Source organism: Adiantum capillus-veneris, chromosome 9, assembly GCF_014529385.1.
Source record: "Adiantum capillus-veneris isolate H3 chromosome 9, ASM1452938v2, whole genome shotgun sequence".
Classification (NCBI taxonomy): Eukaryota; Viridiplantae; Streptophyta; class Polypodiopsida; order Polypodiales; family Pteridaceae; genus Adiantum; species Adiantum capillus-veneris.
In genome coordinates, this window is record NC_140939.1 from 158,217,477 (window position 1) to 158,243,911 (window position 26,435).

The following is a 26,435-nucleotide window of genomic DNA, read 5'->3' on the forward strand; positions in this document are numbered from 1 at the left end:
CTCTGCTGGGACCTTTTGAAAAGTGGGCCCTCATGACTAAAGAACACGTAGTCTTTAATGAAGACCCCGTCATGGGATCGACGGTGGGTGTGGCAAGCGCGAATCTCGAGGGAGATGGACGTCCAAAAAATGAAGGTCAACGTCCGGTGGTTCGAACCCAACACCTTAGCGATGGCAGCTTGGTGAGCTAACCACGCATGTGCGTGCATTTCGGTGTCAACTAGGCGAGAAATGAACTATATAAGCTAAACTTTTACGAAGAAAAGTAAACTCGGACAGAAAAAATAAACTCGAACACGTCCTTTAAAATCGGACGACCGAGCTTACCTCTGCTTTTGTGCGCGTAGCTGCTCGCAGTGGATCCCATGACGGGGGCTTCATTTAAGACCCCGTCCTCAGGATAACCTTGGGCACTGAGAGAGAGAGAGAGAGTAGAGAGAGAGATGGCGATTATGGAGGGGAAACGAGGAGTAGCAGACTTGCAGCAGGAAAAGGAGCTGGCGCAGGTTCCCATGAGCAGATCATCAATCGTGCAGGGCATCAAGGAGCTGGTGGATGGAGGTTTGCATGCGGTCCCACCCTTGTATGTACGCCCTCCTGATGAGCGCCCGGAATCCTCCAGCTTGCTCTCCAACGTGCAGCCTCTTCCGCAGTATCAAATCCCCATCGTCGATCTTACCGCTCTGGACAGTACTGGTGCTGCGAGGGTGCAGGTCATGCAGGAAATCGGCCGAGCTTGCGAGGATTGGGGATTCTTTCAGGTCATTTCTGTTTATATGTGTGTGAGAGAGAGAATGTAAATTTGGCGTTTCTGTCAATGTTAGGGACCGTGCTGATAGCTTGACCTTTTCGAGCTCCATGAGAGCTCGTGTAATTGGTTATTGAGGGCGAGCAAAGGTTGTTAGTTTCTTCTTCACGGTCACGGTAAATCCAAGGTGTCTTGCAGGTTGTTAATCATGGTGTAGAGCTTGCTGTTATTCAGCAGCTGCAAGAAGCAGCTTTCAAGTTTTTCGATCAGCCAGCACAGGAACGAATGCGCTTTTATACCCAAAGCATCGGCGAGCCTATCATGTACAGAACGAGCTTCAACCCAGCAATGGAGAATGTGAGAGAGTGGAGAGATTCATTGGGCTTCAACCGCATTCCAGGAGTCTGTGATGGGTTCCAGGATGCACCAGAGCTCTGCAAGTAAGGTCTTGATCTAAGACACAAGCGAGACTCTTCATTGAAGAATGTTTTGGTTTTGAGAGAGAGAGAGAGAGAGATCCCTTGCAGGAAAGAAGTGCAACAGTACATGAAAGGAGTGGATGCTATTGCAGGGAAAGTTTTCAAGGCCATATTTGAGAGCTTGGGGGTGGAGAAGTACTTAGAAAACGAGGTGCAAGCAGGCACCATACCGAGGGTACGAATGAGCATTAACTATTACCCGCCATGCCCAGAACCGAGTCTCACCTTGGGTGTGAGTGCTCACTCTGATGTGGGCACCCTCACAGTTTTGCATCCGGATGTTGTGCCTGGCCTTGAGATCAAACACGAGGGAACTTGGATTCCTGTCATCCCCACAGACCCAAGTGCCTTAGTCATCAATGTGGCTGATCAAATTGAGGTTATGTACTGTGCTCTTTATTGAGAGAGAGAGAGAGAGAGAGAGAGAGAGAGAGAGAGAGAGAGAGAGAGGATGTGCTTTCCCTCTGTAATGCAGATTTGGACAAATGGGAAGTACAAGAGCATAGAGCATCGAGTGGTGACCAACACAAACAAGCCTAGAATGTCCATTGCATGCTTTTACGGACCCTCAGACGATACTGTCGTCGCCCCTCTTCCTACACTTGTTGATGAGAGTCACCCACCTTGCTACAAACCCACCAAATTTGAAGATTACCTTAAGAACTTTTTCAGCAATAAATTGCTTGCAAATCGAGGCACTTTGGACTTAGCAAGGTTGTAGGAGGATGACAAAGCAGAGAAGTGAAACAGAGCATCAAAACTCTATGCTTGTAAGTAACGATTGCTTTTATGGGCTTTATGTCTGAACTCTATGGCTTGTAAGTAATAATTGCTTTTATGGGCTTTGTTGTACTACCATTTCTTACCTTGATCTAGAAGAGAGGAATTTAGGCAAGGTTATGAGGCAAATTCAACTCTCAAAACGACCACTCTACCTAAAATTAACAGGAGATTACACAAAAGAAAATATAATCACTGTGTCCAACAGATAGGATTTGCCTCTAGCAATCTATGGTTGATATAATAAATCATAACATATATGTGGGTAAGTTGTTTGGATTTGTTGGATAACTTTGTGGATATCAAAGTTATATGCGCTTAATCCTTCATGAAACATTATCAAAGGTTTCTCTTTTCATTAATGAAGAAATAGGTCTCAACGCCCTTGCTCTTGAAATTGAATCTCTCCTGTGCTTCTTCTCTTTAGACTATAGAAAGTTAATGACATCCCTCATGAATAGTGGACATTGTTGAAGTGTAGGCACGACGGCTTATGCGATAGATATATGTATGTATGTTTCATCATTTAAAAAAAAAGCAAGAACTCACGTACTAATTACAAATGTAGCTAGTCATTTGTGGATAATCTATTTTTGTTTCAAAACACATGTTTACAATTAGATTACACGTAAACTTCACTAACAATCTACCTACAAATTGGTAATATACTTATCTTGTCGGGTTATTAATTAGTTGCGTCTTCATGATCATGACACTTAGTTATGTTGCATGCTCGCTTAGATTTGTGTTTCCCTTATTAATGTAACAAGTGATAAAATCGCGAGGCCTACCCTTCCGAAGAACACGATAAGGTTAATACCACCAATGCAATCTTTAACAAGTGATAAATCACAAGGCTTGCACATACATACATATGATCACATCTTTACTTGACAAACATACATATGCTCACATCCATGCTTCATATCCATGCTTTGGTTGTATTGCCTACTATAAAGCCCATGTGGGCAATGCATTGAGCTCCATTCCCCAACAAAATCAAAGCTTGAAAAGAGTGGTCATGCATGAGATCACCTAAGCACACATGGAAACATGGAAAACCATGCTACAACTTGCCAAGAAAACCAATATAGACTTCTATTTGGCTTGCAAGAGTTAACTTTGAGCAAGATCTACCTAGCAATGTTGACGAGTAACATTCCCAAGAGAGAAGACAATCTATAGGAGGCTAAGTAGTTGTCTCTCTTGTCTTTACATTTTACAATGTTGGATCAAAGGAAGTGCGAGTGTCCAATTGAGGGGCGGATGGGGTGCTCTATAATAGTGCTACAAATTATACTTCTCCCTTTGCCTCTACTTGAAGTGTGAGGCTGCATATACTCACAATATTTGAAGAGGGCACATGTGTTGACCGCTGGGTCAACAACACAACATAACTCAAGTTTCATACCAAAGTCTTATCTTTTGCGAGTTATGAAATGTTGCGGATTATGGCTATAAACGTCATTTGTAATGAGTAGTTATTCTAGTTTCATAAGCTGGGGTGCAATGGCACTTCCAGATTGTAAATACAAAGCCATTTGACCCTTTCAACCCCATTTTTGGTTAAACCTAAGGTAGCCTTAGTATATAAGGTACCTAGGTCATTTTGTAAAGAAGACTTTTTTCATAATCAAGTTTTAGCGCTGCCGTCTACTGTGTGTGAGAGAGAAAGAGAGTGAGCGTGAGCTTCATTCTCTCGCTCAACACATTGGAGATCCGACTGCACCATTGCGGTAGGCTCGAGGAGAGCTACGCGACAACGCCAAGCATTCCCCGCGAGACGAAGCGCACACGCCGACGCATCTACGAGCTATTTGTGGCCGTAAGTGTATCAAAAGATGTCTGTTTTTTGCGTGCTAGTAGTCTATAGAATCGTGGCGACATAAGCTACGCATAGGTACTCATAAATTTCAGTTTCGGGCACTTTCATAATTCGGCTCTATCATCCTACGCGTTTTTCGCAGATGGGTTTTGAGTGTAGAAGCTTAGGGACAGGTGTATCCTAGTGAGGGGATGGTGTTCCTTAAGTTTCGTAGGAATCTGGCATGATTAGGTGAGTTACCTTTCGTATGTGTGTATGTGGCTAGGTGGTGTAGTTGAGGGCAGTGAGGTTCTTGATTGTGGTTTAGTTGGCCTTCCAGAGTGTTGTATGTGTAGGATGGTCTCAGCCTGACAAGCTTAAGAGATTTCCTCTGTGTGCCTATCGTGTCATCTGTGTCCTCGATTGACATTATGTTGATCTAGGTAGTGTTTGCATGCACTTCATGGGTGTGTGAGTAGCTTCCCGTCCAACAACATGTTATTACTAATTACAAGTGCATTGGAAAACATGCCAGCCTCTAAGAAAACACTCACAAATTATTAGGAGGAATGAAAAAATGTCATCACAACTCTATAGAACCTTGGATTGTACACACATAAAATGCACACCATGGTCTTTAACCTTTTCTACATGCCAGCTCAGACCCATACGGAATGTAGAGCTATGATGCCCTCACAAAGACACATATTTAAAAACAAAACACCGAGGCTAGAAATAATCAGTGTCATCATGGCAACCACACTCGACATCCATTTTCTCTATTCACATGCGACAAACACACATTTACTAAGTCAACCAAGCCCTTATTTAGTTGTGTCAATGTTTGGGTTGACATGGTTAACCTAACCTACAATGTGGATGTCCGCAAGCCGTGGGTAGAAATTCACCACCTACATTGTGGCATGTGGCGGGCCTTAACTATTGTCAACATGCTAGTAACGGGAGTGGATAAGCTCCTATTGTGCAACAATGTCTTGTTGTGATATGAGGGGTGCAAACAATGGAATGAGATGAAGACTGAGCAATAGAGACACTTGTGATAAAGACTGTCGAGGCATAGATGAAGGAATTTTATCATCAATTAACATTCTAGAGCTTGAAGGATCACTCTTGAAGCAATCAGATAGTAGAAAAAACTTGAGCGAGTGCTCTTGTTGCTCTAGAAAATTTTGTGCTGACTGTGGTAGCAGGAACGCCATTACCAGTATGATGCAAGCAGAAAGTGATGGCTCTTGTGGCATCACCATAAAACCCAATGTTCTAGAGAATCCATACAACTCCACGCAAGTTGTGAACTTGTGTACCTCAAGGGGCACATCTGGTCAATGCTGCACGATCAATATTTTATTGGGTGCTACCCTTGCGCGCTATGCTGTTGAAAGCCAAAGCCCTCAAAAATTACAACTTTCACCCATCCATTGTTGTGAGAAAGGATGTTGTGAAGGTGCTACCATGCCAAGATAGAGTTGGACACCCGATGCTTCACTTGGTGCTACCCCTGCCTGTTGTGCATTGAAAAGCCAAGCCCCAACTCCAAGATTACATCTTAAATCCCTTGATGGTTGTGAGAAGGGATGTTGTAAAGGACGAACCCGAAAGGAAGACAAGTTAGCAGCAAGAAAGCCAATCAAAAGAAGTCGGAAAGTATTGCAAGGATTGCCCATTACTGCACAACCACTTAACCTTTGGTTGCTATTGTTGCATGTAGTATGCTTGGAAGCAAAGTTCCAACTTTAAGCTTACAACTCAAATCTATTGATGGTTTTGAATGGGGAAGTTCTAGAGGGGGAAGCCAAAAGGCATGCGAGTCCACCTAGGGAAGCCTCACAAAGCAATAATGAAGGTGCTCCCACAGTTGGGCAATGCTGCAAATTTGATATTTTGTTGGGTGGTTCCCTTGCTTGTTGTCTTTCTGAAGGCAAAGGCCCGGCTCCAAGCTTACAACACAAATCTATTGAGCAACTGTGAAAGGGAATGTTGTGAAGGGGGGAGCCAAAAGGCCTGCAAGTTTACAAGAAGGGATTCATTTCAAAGAAAATTTAAAGGTGCTTCTACAACTGGCCAGTGCTGCATCACAAACAAAACTTTATTGAGTGCTTTTCCTGCATGTTGTGTGTCCGAAAGCAAAGCCCCAGCTCCAAGCTTACAGCTATCTATTGACGATAGTGAACGAGGATGTTGTGCAGGGGGGAGTCCAAAGACATGCGAGTCTAATGCAACGGAAACCTGATGATGGTGCCAAAACTGGCCAATGCTGCACAAATAATACTCATTTGGGTAGTTCTCTCTCTCTCTCTCATGTCGTGATGATGGAGATGGGGAGTAGCATCCTACATGCCACAATATGGTAGTACTACTGGTCATGCCTTGCATTTTGACAGGCTCCCCACCATGGATGTCGTCATTGAACAGTTTCTCTAGCTGCATTTTGAAACATGTCATTAGCGTGCAATTTGAGAGAGAGAGAGAGAGAGAGAGAGAGAGAGAGAGAGAGAGAGAGAGAGAGAGAGAGAGAGAGAGAGAGAGAGAGAGAGAGAGAGAGAACACAAACTACAAAAGGCTCCTTCATTCTAGGGCTATCTATCTTTCCATTGCACAATAAGTAATACACTCTCTGTTGTGTGCCTTGAGCTTTCTTCATCTTTCCGAGCTATGTGTGTTTTCTTGCAACCATGATTCCAACAATTGGTATCAGAGAAGGTTGCGTCCTCCCGGGCTTAGTCGCCAGTAGCTCCAACACACGCCTACTCACTTTCTTCGATTTCAGTGAGCTTTGGCGAGTGTTCGCAGGTCGACAAATATTCTTGAGAGTTCGAAGAGCCTAGTTTGCTTTGATTTTTGATTCGGGCTCATTTCGGCCTTCGTCTCCACTATAGGCAGTACTACGGAGGCTATTTCGTCATTTTGTGCAAAAAATTTGTCAATGCCGTTTTTTTGCAAAACAGGTCCCTTACAATCTTCTACGGTTTGTGCTATATAGCACGCGTTGTTCCCTTCTTTTTTTCTCCTCTTTTCTGGAAACATTTATCATGGCTACAACAACACAGATGTGTTTAAGATGTTTACTATCGAGGACAAATTGGATGGGGACAATTACCCTATGTGGGCTTATATGATGCAACATGTTCTTGTGTTAAAGGGCGTTTGGAACATTGTGTAGGGCATTGATGTACGTTGTGGTTCTCAAGATACAGGCAATGTTGAGGGTGTTGCAGGTCTTGCTACAAGGATTGCTGCTGTTAGAGTTGTTTTGCCTACGACAGAACAAGCTCGTTGGGATATAAAAGATGCGCATGCTCATGCATTGATTAAGTTTTCTGTGAAGCACACTATTACTCCTCACATTCATTCAACAAAATCTGCAAAACAGGCTTGGGATATTCAGGCTGGTACATATGCAAGTCGTAATGAGGCAAAAATTCATTGCTGCGTAAAGAGCTAGAGTCAAAGATTATGCATGAGGAAGATGACATGGACACTTTCCTTGCTGGTGTCAAGGATATCAATGAGCAACCTATTTTTGTAGAGAATAGTTCCCTTGTGCAGACTGTTCTTGATGCCTTGCCAGATTCTTACCATACTTTTGCTAGTACTTGGAGACTTATGACCCAAAGAAATCTTGAAGTTATCAAGTTTGATGCATTATGCACATTGTTGTTGCAAGAGTCTCTAAAAAAAAAAAAAAAGACTAGACAGCATGTAGTTAAACATGCCTTTATTGCTACTCAAAGAAAAGGTGGTAATATTAATGCAACCACTTCTTATGGTTCTTCTACGAGTGGTAAATCACCTGTTCCTAATGCTTCTGTTGACAACAATTCGTCTGGAAATTTTGGTGATAAGGGCAAAAAGAAGATGTGTTTAATTGTAAAGCTAATGATCACTTGATCAAGTAGTGTCCTAAGTTGAAGGCCAAAGAGGCTAAGAAGAAAGAGGCTGGTTCCACTACAAATGCATATATTGTTGAGTCTTCTGTGAAAGGAGACTGTGATGTTGATATTGATGCAGAATGGGCTTTTAGTGTAGAGTGCACTTATAATCCTGTTGTCCATGATGCATGCATGTCAATTGATGTAGATTCACATGTGTGGTATTTTGACAGTGGTGCTAGAAAGCACATTACCTCACATTGTGATTTGTTCATCTCTCTTGAATGTGTCCCTCATGGGAGTTCAGTTACTTGTGCTAACAATGCCTCTTATCCGGTTCAGGGCGTTGGAAAGATTGTGCTTAATGCTGCAAATGGCAGTTCTTTCACACTTGTTGATGCACTTTATGTACTTGGGATCAAGAAGAATCTTTTGTCTGTATCTGCACTTGCTAGACTTGGTATGACAGATGTACAATACATGATCTCAGTTTCAGTGATGAAATTGTTGCATCTGGCATTTTATGTTGTGGACTGTATAAGGCATTGTCTCGTGAGAAGTTCGAAGCTTTCCAAAGATCTTTGGGCTTACTCCCCTTTGCGGACTGATCATGTCCTCAGGGCATGGCACTTCCGTTTACTCTATGTGTGAACTCTCGTTCATCGCATCACTCTAGGGGGTATTTGTTACCATATACATGTTGTAGTGATGTGTGTGAACACACTTAGGACCGCCAAGGCAGCATTAAGCCAAGCTGATATTCCTTTGTCTTCTCCAAGCTGTGCGTGTTTTCCTGCAACACTAATTCCAACATATTGATTTCCCCCCTTGCTGCACTTCCACAATATGCTCGATTATGTGTATGTGTGTGTGTGTGCAACACACACCACATTAAGAGACAAAAAAATGGTCCTGCTACAATCTTGCAATGCTCAGCCTCAAGTTGCAGATCTGCTCAACTTTCACAGGGTTGCCAAATTCTCACTTCCTTCCAAGTTTTGAATCTGCTCTCGATTTTCAGCACAATGTTTGACTCCCCAACTTGTTGCTGTAGGGCTTGCCTGATTCTGCAAAAAATTTCCTGCTTTCAACTTTTCCTATAGAGCCTCCATGTTGCAGCTTCAAGGCTCAATGCCTTTGCAATGCTTCAATGCTGACAAGCTCTGCAAAGCTCAATTTCCCCTGTAGATCCCCAAGCACTCAAGCTTACAAGCTCTATTATAGGGTTGCCCAACTCTGCAGGTCTTCATTTTTGTAGAGATTCCCTCAAGACCTCAAGATTCCCTCTTGAGTACAAGATGAGCTGCATACATGGGTGCTTTGAGATCCCAGATCTTGCACCGATACAAACCCGTCGTGCCAAATTTGTATCACCAAGCTCAAATTTGAGCTCCAAGCTCTGCCATAGCCGACGAGCTCACCGTCGTTGCTAAGGGACTGCCAGCACCGATTTCCAACACTCTCATATCAATTGAAGTGCGTGTATGAGGTGCGTGTGTGGAGAGCAAGAAGGAGAGAGAAACAGAGAACACACGGTGTGGGGTGGAGCAGAGTGGCAAGAAGCAACACTCACTCTTTATCTCGGGGGGTTCACCGTTCAATACCCCCATATATAACGTGCGTTCGCGGGGTATTAAAAAAGCCCCTCTTTTAACATGTCTAAATGAATAAAATGACCCCTTATTTTAAGATTTTTTTTCAAAATTGAATATAAAAACCGCTTATTTTAATGTATTTTTGTTAAATTGCCTACAAGTTTTGCATTTTAAAACCTCTTCTATCGAACTCACGTTACATTAACATGATTATATAGTGCACCCATCGAGCTCTTTATTCTTGTTTGTATAAAGAATAAGTGTGTAAGTTAGTAGCACTCACACCGGACGCCGGACTTTGGGCAAAGGCACAAGGCCTTTGCCCCAACAATAAGGAATTTAAAGCTTGTAACTTCAAAGTAATCCATACCCATTCCTATATGTTCTCTCTCTCTCTCTCTCTCTCTTTTCGTGTACACACATTGGGCACATCACATACGAGGCTCATTCCAATTATTTTATACATCTAATGTAGTTTTTTGTTCGTTTGATTATGAATGGCTTTGTATGGTATCAAAGATCTTTAGAGAGATTAGTGTCTCCTAATCTTATTGATTCTAGAAAGTAGGGTAAGAAACCTCTATCTTATTTATCTATCTCTCTGATAATTCTCTTTCACTCTAATCTTTGATTGATTAGCCCAAGCATTATGAAAGTTCTTGGCCATGTGTGATGTATCCTATATGGGGGAGCACACACATTGTCGAGCAGCTAGGGGTAATGGTTCACCAGAGCAGCTACGGGTAATGGCCGGCTGAACCGCCCCTTAGATATTGAGAGTTAAATTCTTAAAAGTCTATGAGTGTTACGGGACCCTAGAGAGCGGCCCGTAAATGGGACTTAGGGGCCGCGCGCGTTCGCCGATCCTTCACCTGAACACAAGTTAGCCGACTTCACAACAAGTTGAGCAAGTACTTCAAAGGGACGCGCGAGACAAGATTTGTAGAAACAAGCCCGTGACGGGCGCTTTGTATTGATTCAAAAAGTTGATTACAAAAAGGGACGGAGGCCCCTCCGGCGCCTCTGAAGACTGGGTTAACCTAACTCCAACCTAGAATGGGTAGATGGTTTTATGGACGTGAGGACTGCCACCCCGGCTCCGGTTGAACAACCGGCCCCCTCTTAGCTACCCGGCAGGATGCGCACGGTTCACCAAGAGTGGAGTACTACTCCCATATAAGTCCTTTAATTCGGGGCGCTCAAGCATACCACCCAAGCCCCATGGCCTTGAGGTAGAAATCCCTCTCAAGGAATCACCGTCGGTCCCGTCAAGGAGCCGCGGTTCCAAAAACTGATCAAAATGCCGAAACGGCCCCGCGGGTGCGTCCCGGACCGTTTTGGACCACGGGACCCCCGGGGACCCGGCCACGGCCCAAGCGGGGCTCTCACTTGCATAAAATCTTTCGGGGGCTCCCGGAGTCGTGTTTTGTCCACGGGAGCGACGGGTCCACGAGTCGTCATGTTGGCCCGCGGGGAGCATGGCCGCGGAGAGGGGCAATTCACCAAACGGGGCCTCGGTCCCCCTCAAGTGCCGTCCACGGTAGGAAGTTAGGTTAGCGAGAGTTAGGTTAGAAATGGGAACGTGGACCGCCGGGCCGCATGAGGGACAGCCCATGTGGGGGCGCTAGGGGCAAGGAGGGACCGCCGGCGCGCCGCGAACAAGTTCCCTCTCACGAGGATCCCAACATTCTCCCCCCCCTCAAGGAACTTGACGTCCTCGTCAAGACTGTCAAGCATCTGACCACATAGTGCATACATCGCATAATTGTCGCATAACGCATCTTTATTCTGCTGAAAAAACTGAGCATAGCTGTGCTGAAACTAATGCATCCTATACTACTGCTGTACATGGTTGTGGTCTTCTATGCCCTAGGCATGTGTTTGAGGTCCGGAATCCTGTAGTACCGAAGCAACAACTGCTTATCCATTGCAATGACTCTATCTTCTGGCACCCAAGTGCAATCTGACATTGGCCGCCCTCTCCACTTTACATAGAACTCTAGGTTGTTGCGCCTGAAGCGGTGTTTGATGATAATTTCTGGCTCAAAAGGGTTTACTCCTTTGTCTAGCAGAGGCACATGGCGGCCGTATTTCCCATCAACCTGAAATCGTTTGAGTAGGCTGATGTGAAAAAAATTGTGGATCTTGACGTTGGAAGGTAGCTCCAGCTTGTAGGAGACGTTGTTGAAGTCTTGCAGTACCCGGTATGGACCGTAGAAGCGGTGGTTGAATTTGGGTGTCAAGTTCTCGGGAAGGTTGATGTTCTGGGCACTCACCAGTACCAAGTCACCCTTCTGAAAGAACTCTGTTCGTGCTTTTTCGTTATGTCTGGCTACATACTTATCTTTGTACTTCATCAAGTGCTTTCTGGCTTCATCCAAACGTTTGTGCCAAGCCATCAGAAACTGCTCAGCATCCTGATCTTCTTCATGCATAGTGCCCGAAGCAAGTGCCATGGGCGTAATCACCTCTTTTCCTATAGCTAGTTCAAATGGTGTGTAACCTGTCCCCGAGTGCACACTGCTATTGTACTGAAACTCAAGGACTTCCAGAAAATCTGCCCAATCTTTTTGATCTGCTTGGACATAGCAACGGATGTAATCTTCGATGCCTTGATTGATTCGCTCAGTCTGCCCATCTGTTTGGGGGTGATAGGCTGAAGAGAACCTGAGCTGCGTGCCTAGGAGCTTGAATAACTCCCGCCACATGTCGCTTAAGAATCGCCCATCGCGATCCGAAACAATGGCCAGTGGAAGTCTGTGATTCTTGAAGACATGCTTGAAGAAAAGCCGCGCCGTCTGGTAGGCTGTAAGGGGCGGCTTTGCGGGAATGAAGTGTGCCTGCTTTGAAAAGTAGTCCACGATCACGAAGATGGTAGTGAATCCGTGGCTTTCGGGTAGGTCGACAATGAAGTCCATGCTTATCACATCCCAGGGTCGAGATGGTGTAGGCATAGACATCAAAAGCCCTGCCGGCTTTATTCGCTGTGCCTTGACTAGGTGACATGTTGGGCAAGTTCTTACATACTCCACCACATCCTCCTGCATCTTTGGCCAGAAGAAATAGCGGCTTAACCTGTCAAAGGATCTCTTTTGCCCACCGTGTCCTGCAACTTTGCAGTCGTGGGTTTCCCAGAGTAGCTTTGCTTTGAGTGTAGGATCGTCTGGTACATACACACGGTTATGAGCATACCATAACCCATCCCGCAAGTCGAACAGCCCCACGGAGGTCTTGCCTTGTCGCCAACTCTGCATCATCTGTAATACTGCGGGGTCTGTCTTACTGGCCTCGCGAATCTGATCCAGTACTTCATCACTGCTTATTACGCTAACTGCATTAACCTCGGGCATGCGACTGAGAGCATCTAGCATCGCATTCTGCTTGCCCGGCTTGTGGATGATTTCTATGTCATATTCTGCTAGCTGATCCTGCCATCGACTCTGTTTGTGAGAGAGCTTAGGCTGTGTCTGGAAATACTTCAGGGAAACATTATCTGTGTATACTTTAGTGTGCTTGTCCAATACGTAGTGATGCCATTGGTCAAGACAGTATTCCACTGCATACATCTCCTGCTCGTGTGTAGCCCATCTCTTCTGTGGATCTGTAAACTTCTTCGAAATGTAGGCTACTGGTCTTTCAGCTTGCATTAGTACCCCTCCCAGCGCGATGCGTGAGGCATCGGTGTGAATTTCGAATGGCTTGTCGAACTCTGGGAGGTTGAGTACCGGTAGAGAACACATTACTTGTTTGATGTGCTCAAAAGCTCGTTGGGCTTCATATGTCCACTTGAACGCTAGCGAACCCTTGGTGGTGTCTGTTATGGGAGCCATGATTTTCAAAAAATCTTTGATGGACTTTCGGCAATACTGAGTGAAACCCACGAACTCGCATACCTGTGTAACTGTTCGGGGGGCGGGCCAGTTCACCACGGCCTCAATCTTTTTAGGATCCACGCGGATTCCATCTGCAGTGACCAAGAAGCCCAAGAATTACACTTCCTGTACTGCGAAGACGCACTTTTCCAATTTTGCATACCACTTGCATTCTCTGAGTCTGTGGAGCACCTGGCGCACATGCTCTACGTGCTCTTCATAAGTTTTGCTGTAGATTAGCAGGTCATCCAGGTACACAATGAGGAATTCATCCAGCATGTCGCCGAAATCTGTATCTATTCCAGCTGAGAAAGTGGCCACTCCATTGGTGAGGCCAAAAGGGAGCACTAGCCATTCGTGAGCTCCATATCGTGACCTGAAAGCTGTCTTGTGCACATCCTCGTCCACGATCCGAATCTGGTGGTATCCTGATCGCAGATCAACCTTAGTGAAGTATTTTGCCCCTGCCAACCTGTCTGTCAGATCGTCCATGTGCGGCAGAGGGTACCTGTTCCGGATAGTTATTTTATTCAGGGCTCTGTAGTCGACGCAGAGCCTGGATGAGCCGTCCTTCTTTGTGACAAAAAGCACCGGGGCCCCGTAAGGGGACTTGCTGGGCCTGATAAAACCTGCTTCAAGTAGTTCTCCTAGTTGCTTCTTCAGTTCTTGTAACTGTGTGGCATCCATTCGGTAGGGTGGACGGGCTGGCGGCGAATGGCCAGGCACTAGTTCGATTTTGTGTTCCACTGCTCGCTTAGGTGGGAGCCCAGCTGGAAGCTGCGGCGGTACCACGTCCTTGAATTCTTCAATCACCTTGATGATGCGACTATCCCCGATAGTGCACTCTTCATCTGAATCTTCTAGTGTTACTTTCATCACACAGCAGTGAACTTGGGCCCCTTGTTTGAGAGCATTCTCTGCTTGCTTTGGCGAGATCCACATTGAGTCTGGGACTAGGTCATCCCAGCTAACTCGAGTCTTCCCTTTTTCCGTTTTCGTCGGCGTCGGTGTCTTAGTCTGAGCTGCGTTCACCTGCCCTCGGGCTTGAGGTGGTACGTAAGGTTGTGGCTTAGGCGGAGCTTTTTCTTGAGTGGTCTTGCGGGCAGGAGGCGTGTCCATTGGTCGGATGATCGGGACAATCACCCCCTTACCATTCATGTCCAGCATCAGTTGATTCATGCCCTTGGCGTACAACCCCATCACATAGGAGTCATACCAGGCCAGGCCAAACATCATGTCGTAGGAATCCATGGGTACGACGATGAAGTCCACTTTGGCTCGCCATTCACCTACTTGGACCGCCATGTCGTATGCCATCGCGGTGTTCGATTCTTCGCCTTGTACGAAGCCTACTGAGATGCTTCGTCCTCCTCCGGGCTTGCAGGTCTTTACTCCCAAGCGTTAGGCACATGATGGTGAGATGAAGTTGTGACTCGCTCCCGAGTCGAGCATCGCCAATTGTGATTGCCCGTTGATCACCGTCTTGACATACATATTTGGGATTGGTTTGATACGAGCTGCCAGGCAGTGTAGGGAAGCTTTGATGGCTCCTACACGGACCGTCCCTTCGGTAGACTCTTTGTTTCCGCTTTCAGACTCTTGCTCCGTGATTTCGGTGATCTGCACTTGTGACGTTCCTGTCCTGTCACCGTTGGTCTCATTGGCCCAAGCGGAGTGAGCTCGAGACTGAGAGCTAGCTTTGTGACAATCATTATCCCAGTGAGGACCCCCACAGTTACGGCAGGGGCGGGGCGGGTTCGCCCTCCAAGGCAGTGTCCGTTGAGGAGCCCCTCCAGGCTGGTTCACTGAGAAGTTCCTACTACTCGACGAGCCGCTGTAGCTGCTTGGCGCATTATTGCGAAAGTTCCCGTACAGTCGGGGCTGGTTTGACATGCTGCCTGTGGGCTCACTTCTTTGAGGCCCGGCTGAAGACTGATTTTTGTTTGAGTTGGAAGGGGTATTCCCACTTCCCCGAGACTTTGTGTTGGTGGCCCCCTTTCGGCGCAAGTCGGAGTCCACTAGCCTTTCTGCCATGGCCAGCGCTGCCATGTAGTCGACAGGATTCTGCTTTTCGATCTCCCTACGGGCCCAGTCTTTGAGCCCATAGAGGAAACCATGGAGTCTCACTCTCTCCCAAGTCATCTGTTCCACTTTCAACATGGATTGCCTGTATTTGGACACATACTCCTGCAACTTGCTTTCGCCTTGGGTGATGGCCCTCCATTCGTCTAAGTGTCTGAAGTCTTCATTCTTCGGAACGAAGTAGTCCCGCATCTCAGCCTTGAGGCGGGTCCATGACATGTAGGGGTTTTTCCTCTCTTCTAGAAGGAACCAACTGTAGGCATCCTCTGCTAAGAAATGAGACACCACGGATGTCCATAAGTGTTCTTCCATTTTGCTAGTGCGGTAGAAGCTCTCTGTGTCGCGGATCCATTTCTCCAATATCAGTGAGTCCCGTTGGCCTGAGTAGGGAGTGGGCTTGATAGGCTTGAAGCTTCCCATTCCATCACTCCCACTCGCGGGAGCTCCTGACGTGCTTGCTGGTCCTTTTCCTTTGTCTGCTGTGGCATTCTGAGCATTCAGCAGACTTACCTGTACGAGCTGTTGGACCAGCGCGGCTTGAGACTCTAGTATAGCCTCCCACCTGTCCATTCTGTCATTGCGGGGAGGGTCGTTCCTCTCCCCATGAAATGAGTCTCCATCTGCGTGACTCATCGTGTTGGGTGACGAAGGCGCGGACTCAAACTCTGGCCCGGCTTCGCTGATAGGGTCTAGGCGTTGTAGTCTCCCTTGCGAACGTATCCACCTGGAATACTCCCAAGAGTCAATTACACCGTCCGCTGCGATTTCTTCCAATCTTGCAGCGGGTAGGGGAGTGCTGCTGGAGTCACTTTCGGCGGGTCTTTGTGTCCCTCTGTTAGGCATAGACCAGCTTTGATTTTCTAGCTCTGATACCAAGTGTTACGGGACCCTGGAGAGCGGCCCGTAAATGGGACTTAGGGGCCGCGCGCGTTCGCCGATCCTTCACCTGAACACAAGTTAGCCGACTTCACAACAAGTTGAGCAAGTACTTCAAAGGGACGCGCGAGACAAGATTTGTAGAAACAAGCCCGTGACGGGCGCTTTGTATTGATTCAAAAAGTTGATTACAAAAAGGGACGGAGGCCCCTCCGGCGCCTCTGAAGACTGGGTTAACCTAACTCCAACCTAAAATGGGTAGATGGTTTTATGGACGTGAGGACTGCCAGCCCGGCTCCGGTTGAACAACCGGCCCCCTCTTAGCTACCCGGCAGGATGCGCACGGTTCACCAAGAGTGGAGTACTACTCCCATATAAGTCCTTTAATTCGGGGCGCTCAGGCATACCACCCAAGCCCCATGGCCTTGAGGTAGAAATCCCTCTCAAGGAATCACCGTCGGTCCCGTCAAGGAGCCGCGGTTCCAAAAACTGATCAAAATGCCGAAACGGCCCCGCGGTGCGTCCCGGACCGTTTTGGACCACGGGACCCCCGGGGACCCAGCCACGGCCCAAGCGGGGCTCTCACTTGCATAAAATCTTTCGGGGGCTCCCGGAGTCGTGTTTTGTCCACGTGAGCGACGGGTCCACGAGTCATCATGTTGGCCCGCGGGGAGCATGACCGCGGAGAGGGGCAATTCACCAAACGGGGCCTCGGTCCCCCTCAAGTGCCGTCCACGGTAGGAAGTTAGGTTAGCGGGAGTTAGGTTAGAAATGGGAACGTGGACCGCCGGGTCGCATGAGGGACAGCCCATGTGGGGGCGCTAGGGGCAAGGAGGGACCGCCGGCGCGCCGCGAACAAGTTCCCTCTCACGAGGATCCCAACAATGAGAGCCAGGTGAGCTCGCTGCCTTGCCCATGGCGGTGATCACTGGTCTAAGGGGGTAGGTGGTGCTCGACACCCGTGTGTGTGTGTTTTCTCTACTTCGTTACACTTGCAAACCCTGCTTCGCTACATGCTTCTCTACTTTGTTACACTGGTATCAAAACAGACCGATTCTGTCGACTCTGCTTGTCTTGCTCTCGCCTCAGCCCTCGCCCACTATTGTCGACTGTAGTGCCTATAACTACACCACCCTAGGCAAAAGCGCCAGCATTATATTCTTCGTTTCTCTCTCTGGCTCGCTATATATAGTAGGCTGCCCTCCGACATACTACTGCTTCCGCTCAGCACCATCTTGGCCATCCTATATTATCTACAAGCTTCGCCTTCCTACAAGAGCAGTTAGTCGAGCTCATTACTGTGTGCTTCAAAAAGGGCGTTTTCCACCCCAGCTCACCATCGATTAGCCGCTGCTACTTGTTTTTTCTCATAATACTACAGTTTTTCCCTCATTGGTTCCTGCATTTGTATACCACACAAAAAGGAGCTAGTGGGAGCATTAATTGGGCACTAAACCCAATCAAATATCATGGGATAAGGAGAAGGCTTGTAGCAAGGCGACGAACTATCAGCGGCCAACTACCTCGGTAGTACTTGGACAATCAAGACGTTCATCCACCCGGAGATTGCGCTTGCCATGGATACTCTCCATCAGAGCCATTTTGGCATTGCTCAAGGAGTGTTTTGTACATTTGTGCATAGATTTCTTTAGCTTAAATTTTCGTGATTTTTTCACGTTTTAAGTGAGAAAACAAAAAAATATCAAAACAAGAAGCAACTTGAGACCGACACTAATCAAGACCAAAATATGTATGGGATTGAGGACATAGGGGAAGAGTGGGATGTGCCATCCCGTGAGCAACATGAACTGATATTACATAGGATAGAAAGTATTGAAATGAAATTACAGACTTTTCTAGCTGCTCTACATGGTCTCAAAGATCAAATGACCAAATTGATCAAGTACATATAGAAGGGAAAGCAGCCGGTGACACAAACTTTTGTGCCACATGATCCAAACATACCCTCCACCTCTAGGGAGGGTGGAATCATGTATAAAGACAGTAATATACCTTTTCTTGATACCCAGTCGAGACCTAGAGACAACCCGATCCTCAAAGACATGAAACCTCATCAATTCAATTGTGAAGAAAAGGATAGAAATAAAGATGCTATCTATACTTTCGTGCAAAAATGGCAAGACCTACATAGGTTAAAAAAGACACCTCTTGAGTACCAACCCCTTGAGGCTAGTCCACCATTGGGGCCAAAAGTCTACAAGCATCGGGAAAGATTCTGTCATAATAATCAATATCTAATTCTCCTAAATGATTTTCTCATGTTAAACTGATCATTTAATAAGGGGAAGTGCCAGGGGAGAAAAAGCCAGAATATTGGTTAAGCTAGCAGACCGGCCACATTAGGGATCCAAAGGAGGGAAAATAGGGATCCAAAGGGGGGGCCATCTGCAAAAGAGCCATGTGCAACAATAGGCTAAAAAGACCCTAAGGTTCAGCCCATTAAGACTTCCAAACTGCTAAGGTTCCAAAATTCAAAGGTTGTGTCCAAAGGTCAACCTTAAGGGAATTGGATGCTTTGTGTGTGACCAAAAAAGTCTTTGCATATCCCTACATAGAAGGGGGCGAGCCTAGCATGTAGGGGATGTAACATTTAATGGCCTAAAAACTTGTGTGTAGCGGAAATTAGCATGAACATAGAGGGCATTTCATTAGAATAGATTCCTAATGAGAATTACAAGAGTGCTTGGGTGGAGAGAGCAACAAAAAGCATAACACCTAGTTAGATAGCATGAACAATAATTTCAAAAGAGAGAGAAATTAAGCTATTGACAACAGTTGAGGACCGTATTTGCATGGAGCCGGTGCCCCCTCCAAAAGGCTTTGTATTATGGTTTCTCCCATCAAGAGAGACATTGTACAATACAATTCTTTGTGTTCCTTCAAGACTAGGTAGTGCAATGAAGATGAAAGCTTCATGCACTAAGAAAAACACTTAGCAAACACAACTTAAATTATCCCCGGCCTCAGACCCAAGACCTCACACACCTTCGAAGATGATGAGAGCTAGTAGGGTATGAGAGTAGATTGAGAGGAAGAAGGAGTATCTTACGAGAAAGATGTACATCTCCTCACATAATCACTCATATTAGCATAGCTTAGCTTAGTAATTAGCATGGTAGAGGAGATGAGCATGCATTGAATCTTGGCTATTGGTTGGATTTGCATCCACATGCCAAGAGTGTGTCGATGTAGGCTTCTATCTCACAAGCTTGGAGTAGGTGATGAGCTCTCCATTGAAGCTTGGGAAGAGATAGTCTTCTCTTTCTTCACACATGAGATTGTGTGAGTGTGTGTGTGATAATTCCTTGCAAAAATCAGCCCCCTCGCTCTATTGGGTGAGCCCTCTTGCTATTTGCTCTTGCTCAACCCTCATTGGCCCTCCCCAAGCCAAGCCAATGACTATTAAGTAGCATAAGTGGTAGCTTTCTGACATGTGTCCCCCTTTCCCCTTTTGTGAGAGCTTTAGGTTCATTAATAATTCAATTAAACTCTCATTGGACCCCTTTGCCTCCTGGCCAATAGGAATCAGGCAAGCCATTGGGCTGCTGGACCCCTTGGGAGACTATCCAATAGTCTTCTAGAGGACTTAATTCTCATTGTTTCTTTTATTAAGTGTTTCTAAATTAATTAAACTAGATTTACTCTAGCCTAATTCTCATTGGTCCACCTCCAAGGCCATCCAATAGCAATTGGGCACACCTTGTGGGCATCTGGGCTAGGGAGCTGACATGTGTCCCTAATTCCCTTTGTGTAAAGGGAGCCTGTGTGTGTGTGTGTGTGTGACTTTCTCTCTCATCCCCTATTCCCAAGGCTCGCCCCCTCCTATGTAGGGATTTGAAAAGACTTTATGGTCACACACAAAGCATCCAATTTCCCCTAGGGTTGACCTTTGGACACAACCATTGAATTTTGGAACCTTATCATTTTGGAAGTCTTAATGGGCTGAAGCTTAATTTCTTTTTAGTCCATTGTTGCACATGGCTCTTTTGCAGATGGCCCCCCCTTTGGATCCCTATTTACCCTCCTTTGGATCCCTACTGTGGCCGATCTGCTAGCTTAACCAATATTCTAGCTTTTTCTCCCCTGGCACTTCCCCACATTAAATGATCAGTTTAATATGAGAAAATCATTTAGGAGAATAAGATATTGATTATTATGAAATTACCTCTCTCTTTAAATCATAGTCGTCCTTGACTATGGTGTAGAGAAGATAAAACATATTCATGAGTCCTTTTCTCAGCGGGTAGAGGATCCCTATGTTACCCTACGACATCATTCCACAATGGATGACTAGTCCATTTGGCGCTTGAGAGCCTGAGGCTGCTGCAAGCATGCCTGCACATTAGTCCTATCAATCTTACATTGTAGAGTGACTAGCTCTACTTGGTGTTTCGGAGAGGTCGTCTCCGCAAACTTGATCTAAGCATGCATACTACTTCATTTTTGTGCACAATAAAGAAAAAGAGAGTCTTATAAGACAAAAAAAATTGTTCATTTTTAACATTTTGTACATTTGCTTACTCTTGGGAAGCATTGTAAGCATTGACAAGGTTTACGTTATCCTTTAATTGTATGCCTTGCATCCATCTAGCATCTTCAAAAGGATAATTCTTAAACTTAATAAGATATCGTCGGATAGTCTTACCACCTCTTAGTACCTTGTCTTCATGTCGGAGAATGGACTCGGGCTGCAGCACCTCCTCTTGGTCCTCGATCTCCGGTGGGTCTTCAATAGTTGGTTCTTGAGGTGGCTCTCCTTTGTAAGGCTTTAATAGGCTCACATGGAAAGCATTGTGTATGAGCCAATGATTGGGCAACTTGAGTTGATAGGCCATCTCGTTGATTGGACTAAGAATCTGGAAGGGACCAGTTTAGCATAGTACTTTTGGTGGCCTGTAGGATTCTTGCCCGTCGTGTGCCTTAATCGAGCCTTGGGAAACTTTAATAAGACCCAATCATTTTCTTTAAAGGTCTGGGCTCTTATGTGCTTGTCAGCAGCAGCATTTTTCCTTTGCTGTGAGATAGAGATAGCATCCTTAATCTTTTTAAAAGATTCTTGTAGGTCTCGGCTATACTCATCTGCAACGAATATCTTCCCATGTACCTTAAGTAGCAAGGGACTTTTTGATCTTCCCTCAATTACCTCGAAACATGCTTGTCCTGTGGAAGTATGTACAATGTTATTGTAAGCATACTCCACTAAGGGTAAGTACTTCTCCCATTGGGATCTTTGATCTACTTCCGTTACATAGGCTTTTAGTAGATCGAGAATGGTTAGGTTAACTATTTCACTTTGGCCATCCGTTTGTGGATGAAAGGCCGAAGAGAAGTTTAGCCTTGTCCCTAAATTCTCAAAGAGACCCTTCCAGAAATTACTGGTCATTCTAGGATCTCTATCCGACACTATGGACATTGGCAAGCCATGGTACTTAAAAATTCCTATTGTCCATATTCTCGTATTCCCATGGATAGACTTAGGCAATCCAAAGATAAAATCCATGGATATGCTCTCCCATGGTGAATTAGGGATTGGCAAGGGTTGAAGCAATCCAAGTTGCTTCCCTCTATCAAATTTTGTCTTTTGGCATACCACACATTTAGAAACATACTCTTGTATGTTCACTTTCATGGTAGGCCAATAGAAATATGTTTCAATTCCCTTTAAGGTAGACTTAATCCCTCTATGCCCCGCATACGGTGGAGCATGAGATTCATACATTACTTTCTCACGTAGTGAGTTAGTAACGCATAGTCTATTGCCATAGAGAAGATAACCATCTTGTAAAGTAAATGGTTCTTCTTTCTTCCCTAATGCAAGGGCTGAAATCACATCTCTAAAATCGGGATCAATAGCGTAATCATCTATCATTAAAGATAGATCATTGTGAGTTGCTATGGAAACCGCATTTACTCTCGGCCGTCTTGAGAGTGCATCAGCTACTTGATTATGCTTGCTATCAATGTGAGCAATATGGAAATGAAATTGCGAAAGGAAATTTTCCCACCTCATTTGTTTGTCGCAGAGCTTGGTCTGCGTCATGAAGTACTTAAGACTTTGGTGATCCGTTCGCAGAATGATAGGAGTCCCCAATAAATAGTGCTTCCATGAGTCTAAGGCATGTAGAACTGCAAGGAGTTCCTTTTCGTATATGCCTAGAGCTTGCTCAACAGGGTCGAGCCTTCGACTCTCATAGCCTATGGCGTGCCCTTCTTGGAGAAAAACAGCTTCAAGGAAATCACCACAAGCATCACATTGGACCTCAAATGGTTTTGAGAGATCCGATAGTGTAAGCATAGGTTGAGAGATAATATTTTCTTTAAGCTTTTCAAAAGCATTGTTCTCCTTAGCAGACCATGTATACCTAACGCTTTTCTTTGTTAGGTCATGTAATGGTCCCGCAATTTGTGAGAACTTTTCTATGCAGCGTCTATAGTATGCACACATACCTATAAAGCTTCTTAGTTCATAAAGATTCCTTGGTTTAGGCCATCCTTTTATTACCTATAACTTTGATGGATCCATTTGGATGCCATCTTGAGAGATGATGTGACCTAAATACTGAATCTCTTGCAAGAAAAAAGCACTTTTCTTTTGATTAACATAAAGTTTTTTCTCTCTCAAAACTTGAAATATTACCTGGAGGTGTTGCTTGTGTTTGTCTAATGAATTAGAGTAGATGATAATATCATCAAAGAACACTCTAGTGGAGGTTCGATGGGGCGTGAATAGCTTCTCCATCAAGCGGTTGAATGTAGCTGGTGCATTGGTCAAGCCAAAAAGCATGACAATGTATTCATAAAGACCAAATGTGGTGCGAAATGCGGTCTTTACAATGTCTTGATCAACTATCCTTATTTGATGATAGCCACTTTTTAGGTCAATCCTACTGAAGTAGGTCGATCCTTGTAGCTTATGAAATAGGTCTTCTACCCGTGGAACGGGAAACCTATTTTTGATAGTGATCCTATTTAGTGCTCTATAGTTGACACACATACGATATGTGCCGTCTTTCTTTTGCACTAATAGCACAGGTGAGCAAAATGGAGATGAGCTAGGCCTAACCATGCCCTTCTCAACTAACTCATGCACTTGCCGCATAATCTCCTCTTGTTGAGCTTGAGAAACTCTATAAGGAGGTTTGTTAGGCGGTGAACTTCCTGGAAGAAGATCAATTGCATGGTCATCATTACCTCGTCTAGGAGGTAGCTCACAAGGGATGTCGTCAATAAAAACATCTTGAAACCACTTGAGAAAATTAGATAACTCTAATTCCTTTTGGTTGCTTTTATTTTCTTTTGCTAAAGCATTAGGTTCATTTTGAGAATCTTTAACAAAAATCATGTACACGGAAATAGAGCTCTTTATTGACTTATTGAGAGCTGGTGTATGTACAATGGGGATAGTGTTACCCATTTCCTTAGTATCTATATACATGTCTTTTTCCCTGAACTTAAAGGATATTCTCCTTTTAGGAAATTTAACATTGGCAGCCAGGCGGTCAAACCATGGTGCCCCTAGGATTACATCCTGATGCTTGAGAGGAGAGATAAAGAAGTCCTGTTTGTCCACACAGCCTGGACATGAAGCCTCAATTTCCCGATTAAGGGAGTGACTGAAGCTTCTTACCCCTTGAAGGCACTGTCTACGGGTAGGACATCTCCCATCTCGTAAGCTTGTATGCCTAGCTTGGTGGCCAACTCTATAGATATAAAATTGTGAGTAGAACCAGGGTCAAAGAGAATAAAAGCATCATGTTCTCTTACCTTTCCCCAAGCATGGCATAGAGGAGATCCTTTGTGGTGAGTTTGGCGAGTCTCATCCTCTATGATTTCAGCCAAGGAAGCTCTAGGAGGATCTTGGCGGTTGTTCTTTTGGGGACAAGCATGCCCTTATTCGCGGCACTTGAAACACCGGTTATCCTTGCGATAACGCTCAAGCTCTTCAGGACAGAGTTTGTTCTTACCTTTGTAAAGTCCCTTCTTTTTAGCTTTGTTGGAGTTGCCCTTAGGAGGATTTTGGACATTGTCCTTCCCCTTAGGCTCATTGGAACCCTTGTTTTCCGGGGGCTTATTATTTCTTTTAGCCCCCATTTGGAAATTGATTTGAGAGGCCACCATAGTATGGTGTATTACGGCCGATATGGTACGTGGCCTTTGGGAGTTGACATACTCGGCCATTTCTTCGGTTAAGCCCGCACAAAATTGTTGCTTTTGCTCTCCAAAATCCAACTTTTTGAAGACAGTGGCTTTGAGTTGTAGGTCCCAAAACGTGTCTACATATTTGTGGATGGATTCATAGGGAGAGAGCTTTAGGCTTCGCCATTCGGTGAGTACTTTGTCTTTGGCATCGGTGGCCAAAAACTGATTCATAATGGAAGCTCTTAAAGCTTTCCATGTTCGTGGAGCTTCACCGTTGGCTCGTAGGCTAGACCACCATTGCCTGGCGGACTTTTGAAAGTGCATAGCTACATGGCGTAGCTTAGAGGACTCCGTGAAGCCCTCATCTCAAAACGCGGCATCGAACTGTTGGATAAAGGCCAAGACTTTGTCTGTAGCAACAAAGGTACCATCATAGGTAAGGAAAGAGATGCGCTTCTCTCCCTCTTTGAATTTCTTCAACTTGTACGACCTCTTCCATGCGGCATAGGATTTCCTATGGACTCTTGTTTTTGATGGTTCAAAGGCTGCACCATCACTTTCTTCAGAAGGTGAAGAAGTTAAAGAAGGTGAAGAAGAGGGTGACCTCTTTCTCGCCTTTTTTTTCCTTGATCTTCGTTGTCTTCACCATCACTTTCATAAGAGGAAGAGGATGAAGAAGATGGAGAAGATGGTGTCCTCTTTCTCGCATTTTTCTTCGCTTGCTTTTTATCATCCCTCTTTGAATTATGCCGTGGAGAAGAGTGTGATGGTCTTTTCCACTTTGGTGGTGATGGAGAGCGTTTAGCCCGCCGTCTTTGTGGAGCCATCTCTGCCGAGGTGGCGGGAGACTCAGTTCTTTCTCCTTCCTTCGGTGGGGGCTCTTGAGTTCTCCTTTGGGAAGGAGATGCATCATCAAGAAGTAAATTATTGAGCCCTTCGTATGGATTCTCTTCTTCTTCCCGAATCGGAGAGAGACCTCTTTGGGGAGTCTCACAAGGAGGCTTCCTAGGTGTTCTCTCGTCATGGTGTTGATCTTGGAGAATCCCGTGAGCACGGAGGTGCCGTTGCACTTGACTTTGGAGAGATGGATTGCCCATGGCTTGTTTAAGCCTAGAAACAAGATAGTTAACAAGCATTGAAGCATCATTAGTAGCTTGTTCATTAGCAAAATCAAAGTTATCAACATTAATTTCACTCTCTTTACTATTGTCAGCCATTCTAACAACTTTTAGGTGTAAACTTTTTAGGTATACTTTGGCACTTCAAGCCCTAGTTTCTACTCCTCTTTACCCCTTTAGAAAAAGCACTCAAGCTACTATACCCTCGGCTCGAATACCATTAATTCCAAGGAATAGAAGAGAGGGTCGTTCAAAACCAAAACAACACCGGCTCCTGTCAAGATTCTAATAGCTCAATAGTGGTTAAGCAGTAGGCAAGCCCCGTAGGACTCCACTATTATGCCATAGCTCTCGACGGGGCGGTGATTCCCCGTTAACTGCATGAAGGCAGGGGCACTGCAAGGCTAAAAAATCCCTATTCTACTTACTCACAAGCAATTAATAATACCAACTATTTATAGCTAGCTTGAGGACCTCCCTTCTTGAGCAAGAAAAGAGAAACCTTGTGCTCTGATACGAATGTAACATTCAATGGCCTAAAAACTTGTGTGTAGCGGAAATTAGCATGAACATAGTGGGCATTTCATTAGAATAGATTCCTAATGAGAATTATAAGAGTGCTTGGGTGGAGAGAGCAACAAAAAGCATAACACCTAGTTAGATGGCATGAACATTACTTTGAAAAGAGAGAGAAATTAAGCTATTGACAACAATTGAGGACCAGATTTGCATGGAGCCGTTCCCCCTCCAAAAGAATTTGTATTATGGTTTCTGCCATCAAGAGAGACATTGTACAATACAATTCTTTGTGTTCTTTCAAGAATAGCTAGTGCAATGAAGATGAAAGCTTCATGCACTAAGAAAAACACTTAGCAAACACAACTTAAATTATCCCCGGCCTCAGACCCAAGACCTCACACACCTTCGAAGATGGTGAGAGCTAGCAGGGTATGAGAGTAGATTGAGAGGAAGAAGGAGTATCTTACGAGAAAGATGTACATCTCCTTAATCACTCATATTAGCATAGCTTA

At 45.2% G+C, this 26,435-nt stretch overlaps 1 protein-coding gene and 1 pseudogene across 1 annotated transcript; both read left to right on the top strand.

Annotated features, from left to right (window-relative positions):
* The first annotated feature begins 395 nt into the window (after window positions 1–395).
* On the top strand, window positions 396–2,079 carry LOC147451455 (fe(II)/2-oxoglutarate-dependent dioxygenase 4-like). Its single transcript, XM_086520931.1, has 4 exons — window positions 396–761; window positions 947–1,188; window positions 1,276–1,606; window positions 1,703–2,079. The coding sequence occupies exons 1-4, from the start codon at window positions 444–446 to the stop codon at window positions 1,946–1,948; spliced, it is 1,137 nt and encodes a 378-aa protein (XP_086377057.1). The 5' UTR covers window positions 396–443; the 3' UTR covers window positions 1,949–2,079.
* Window positions 2,080–4,801: 2,722 nt separating this feature from the next.
* LOC147451456 (uncharacterized) lies at window positions 4,802–7,240 on the top strand (annotated as a pseudogene).
* The last annotated feature ends 19,195 nt before the right edge of the window (window positions 7,241–26,435 follow it).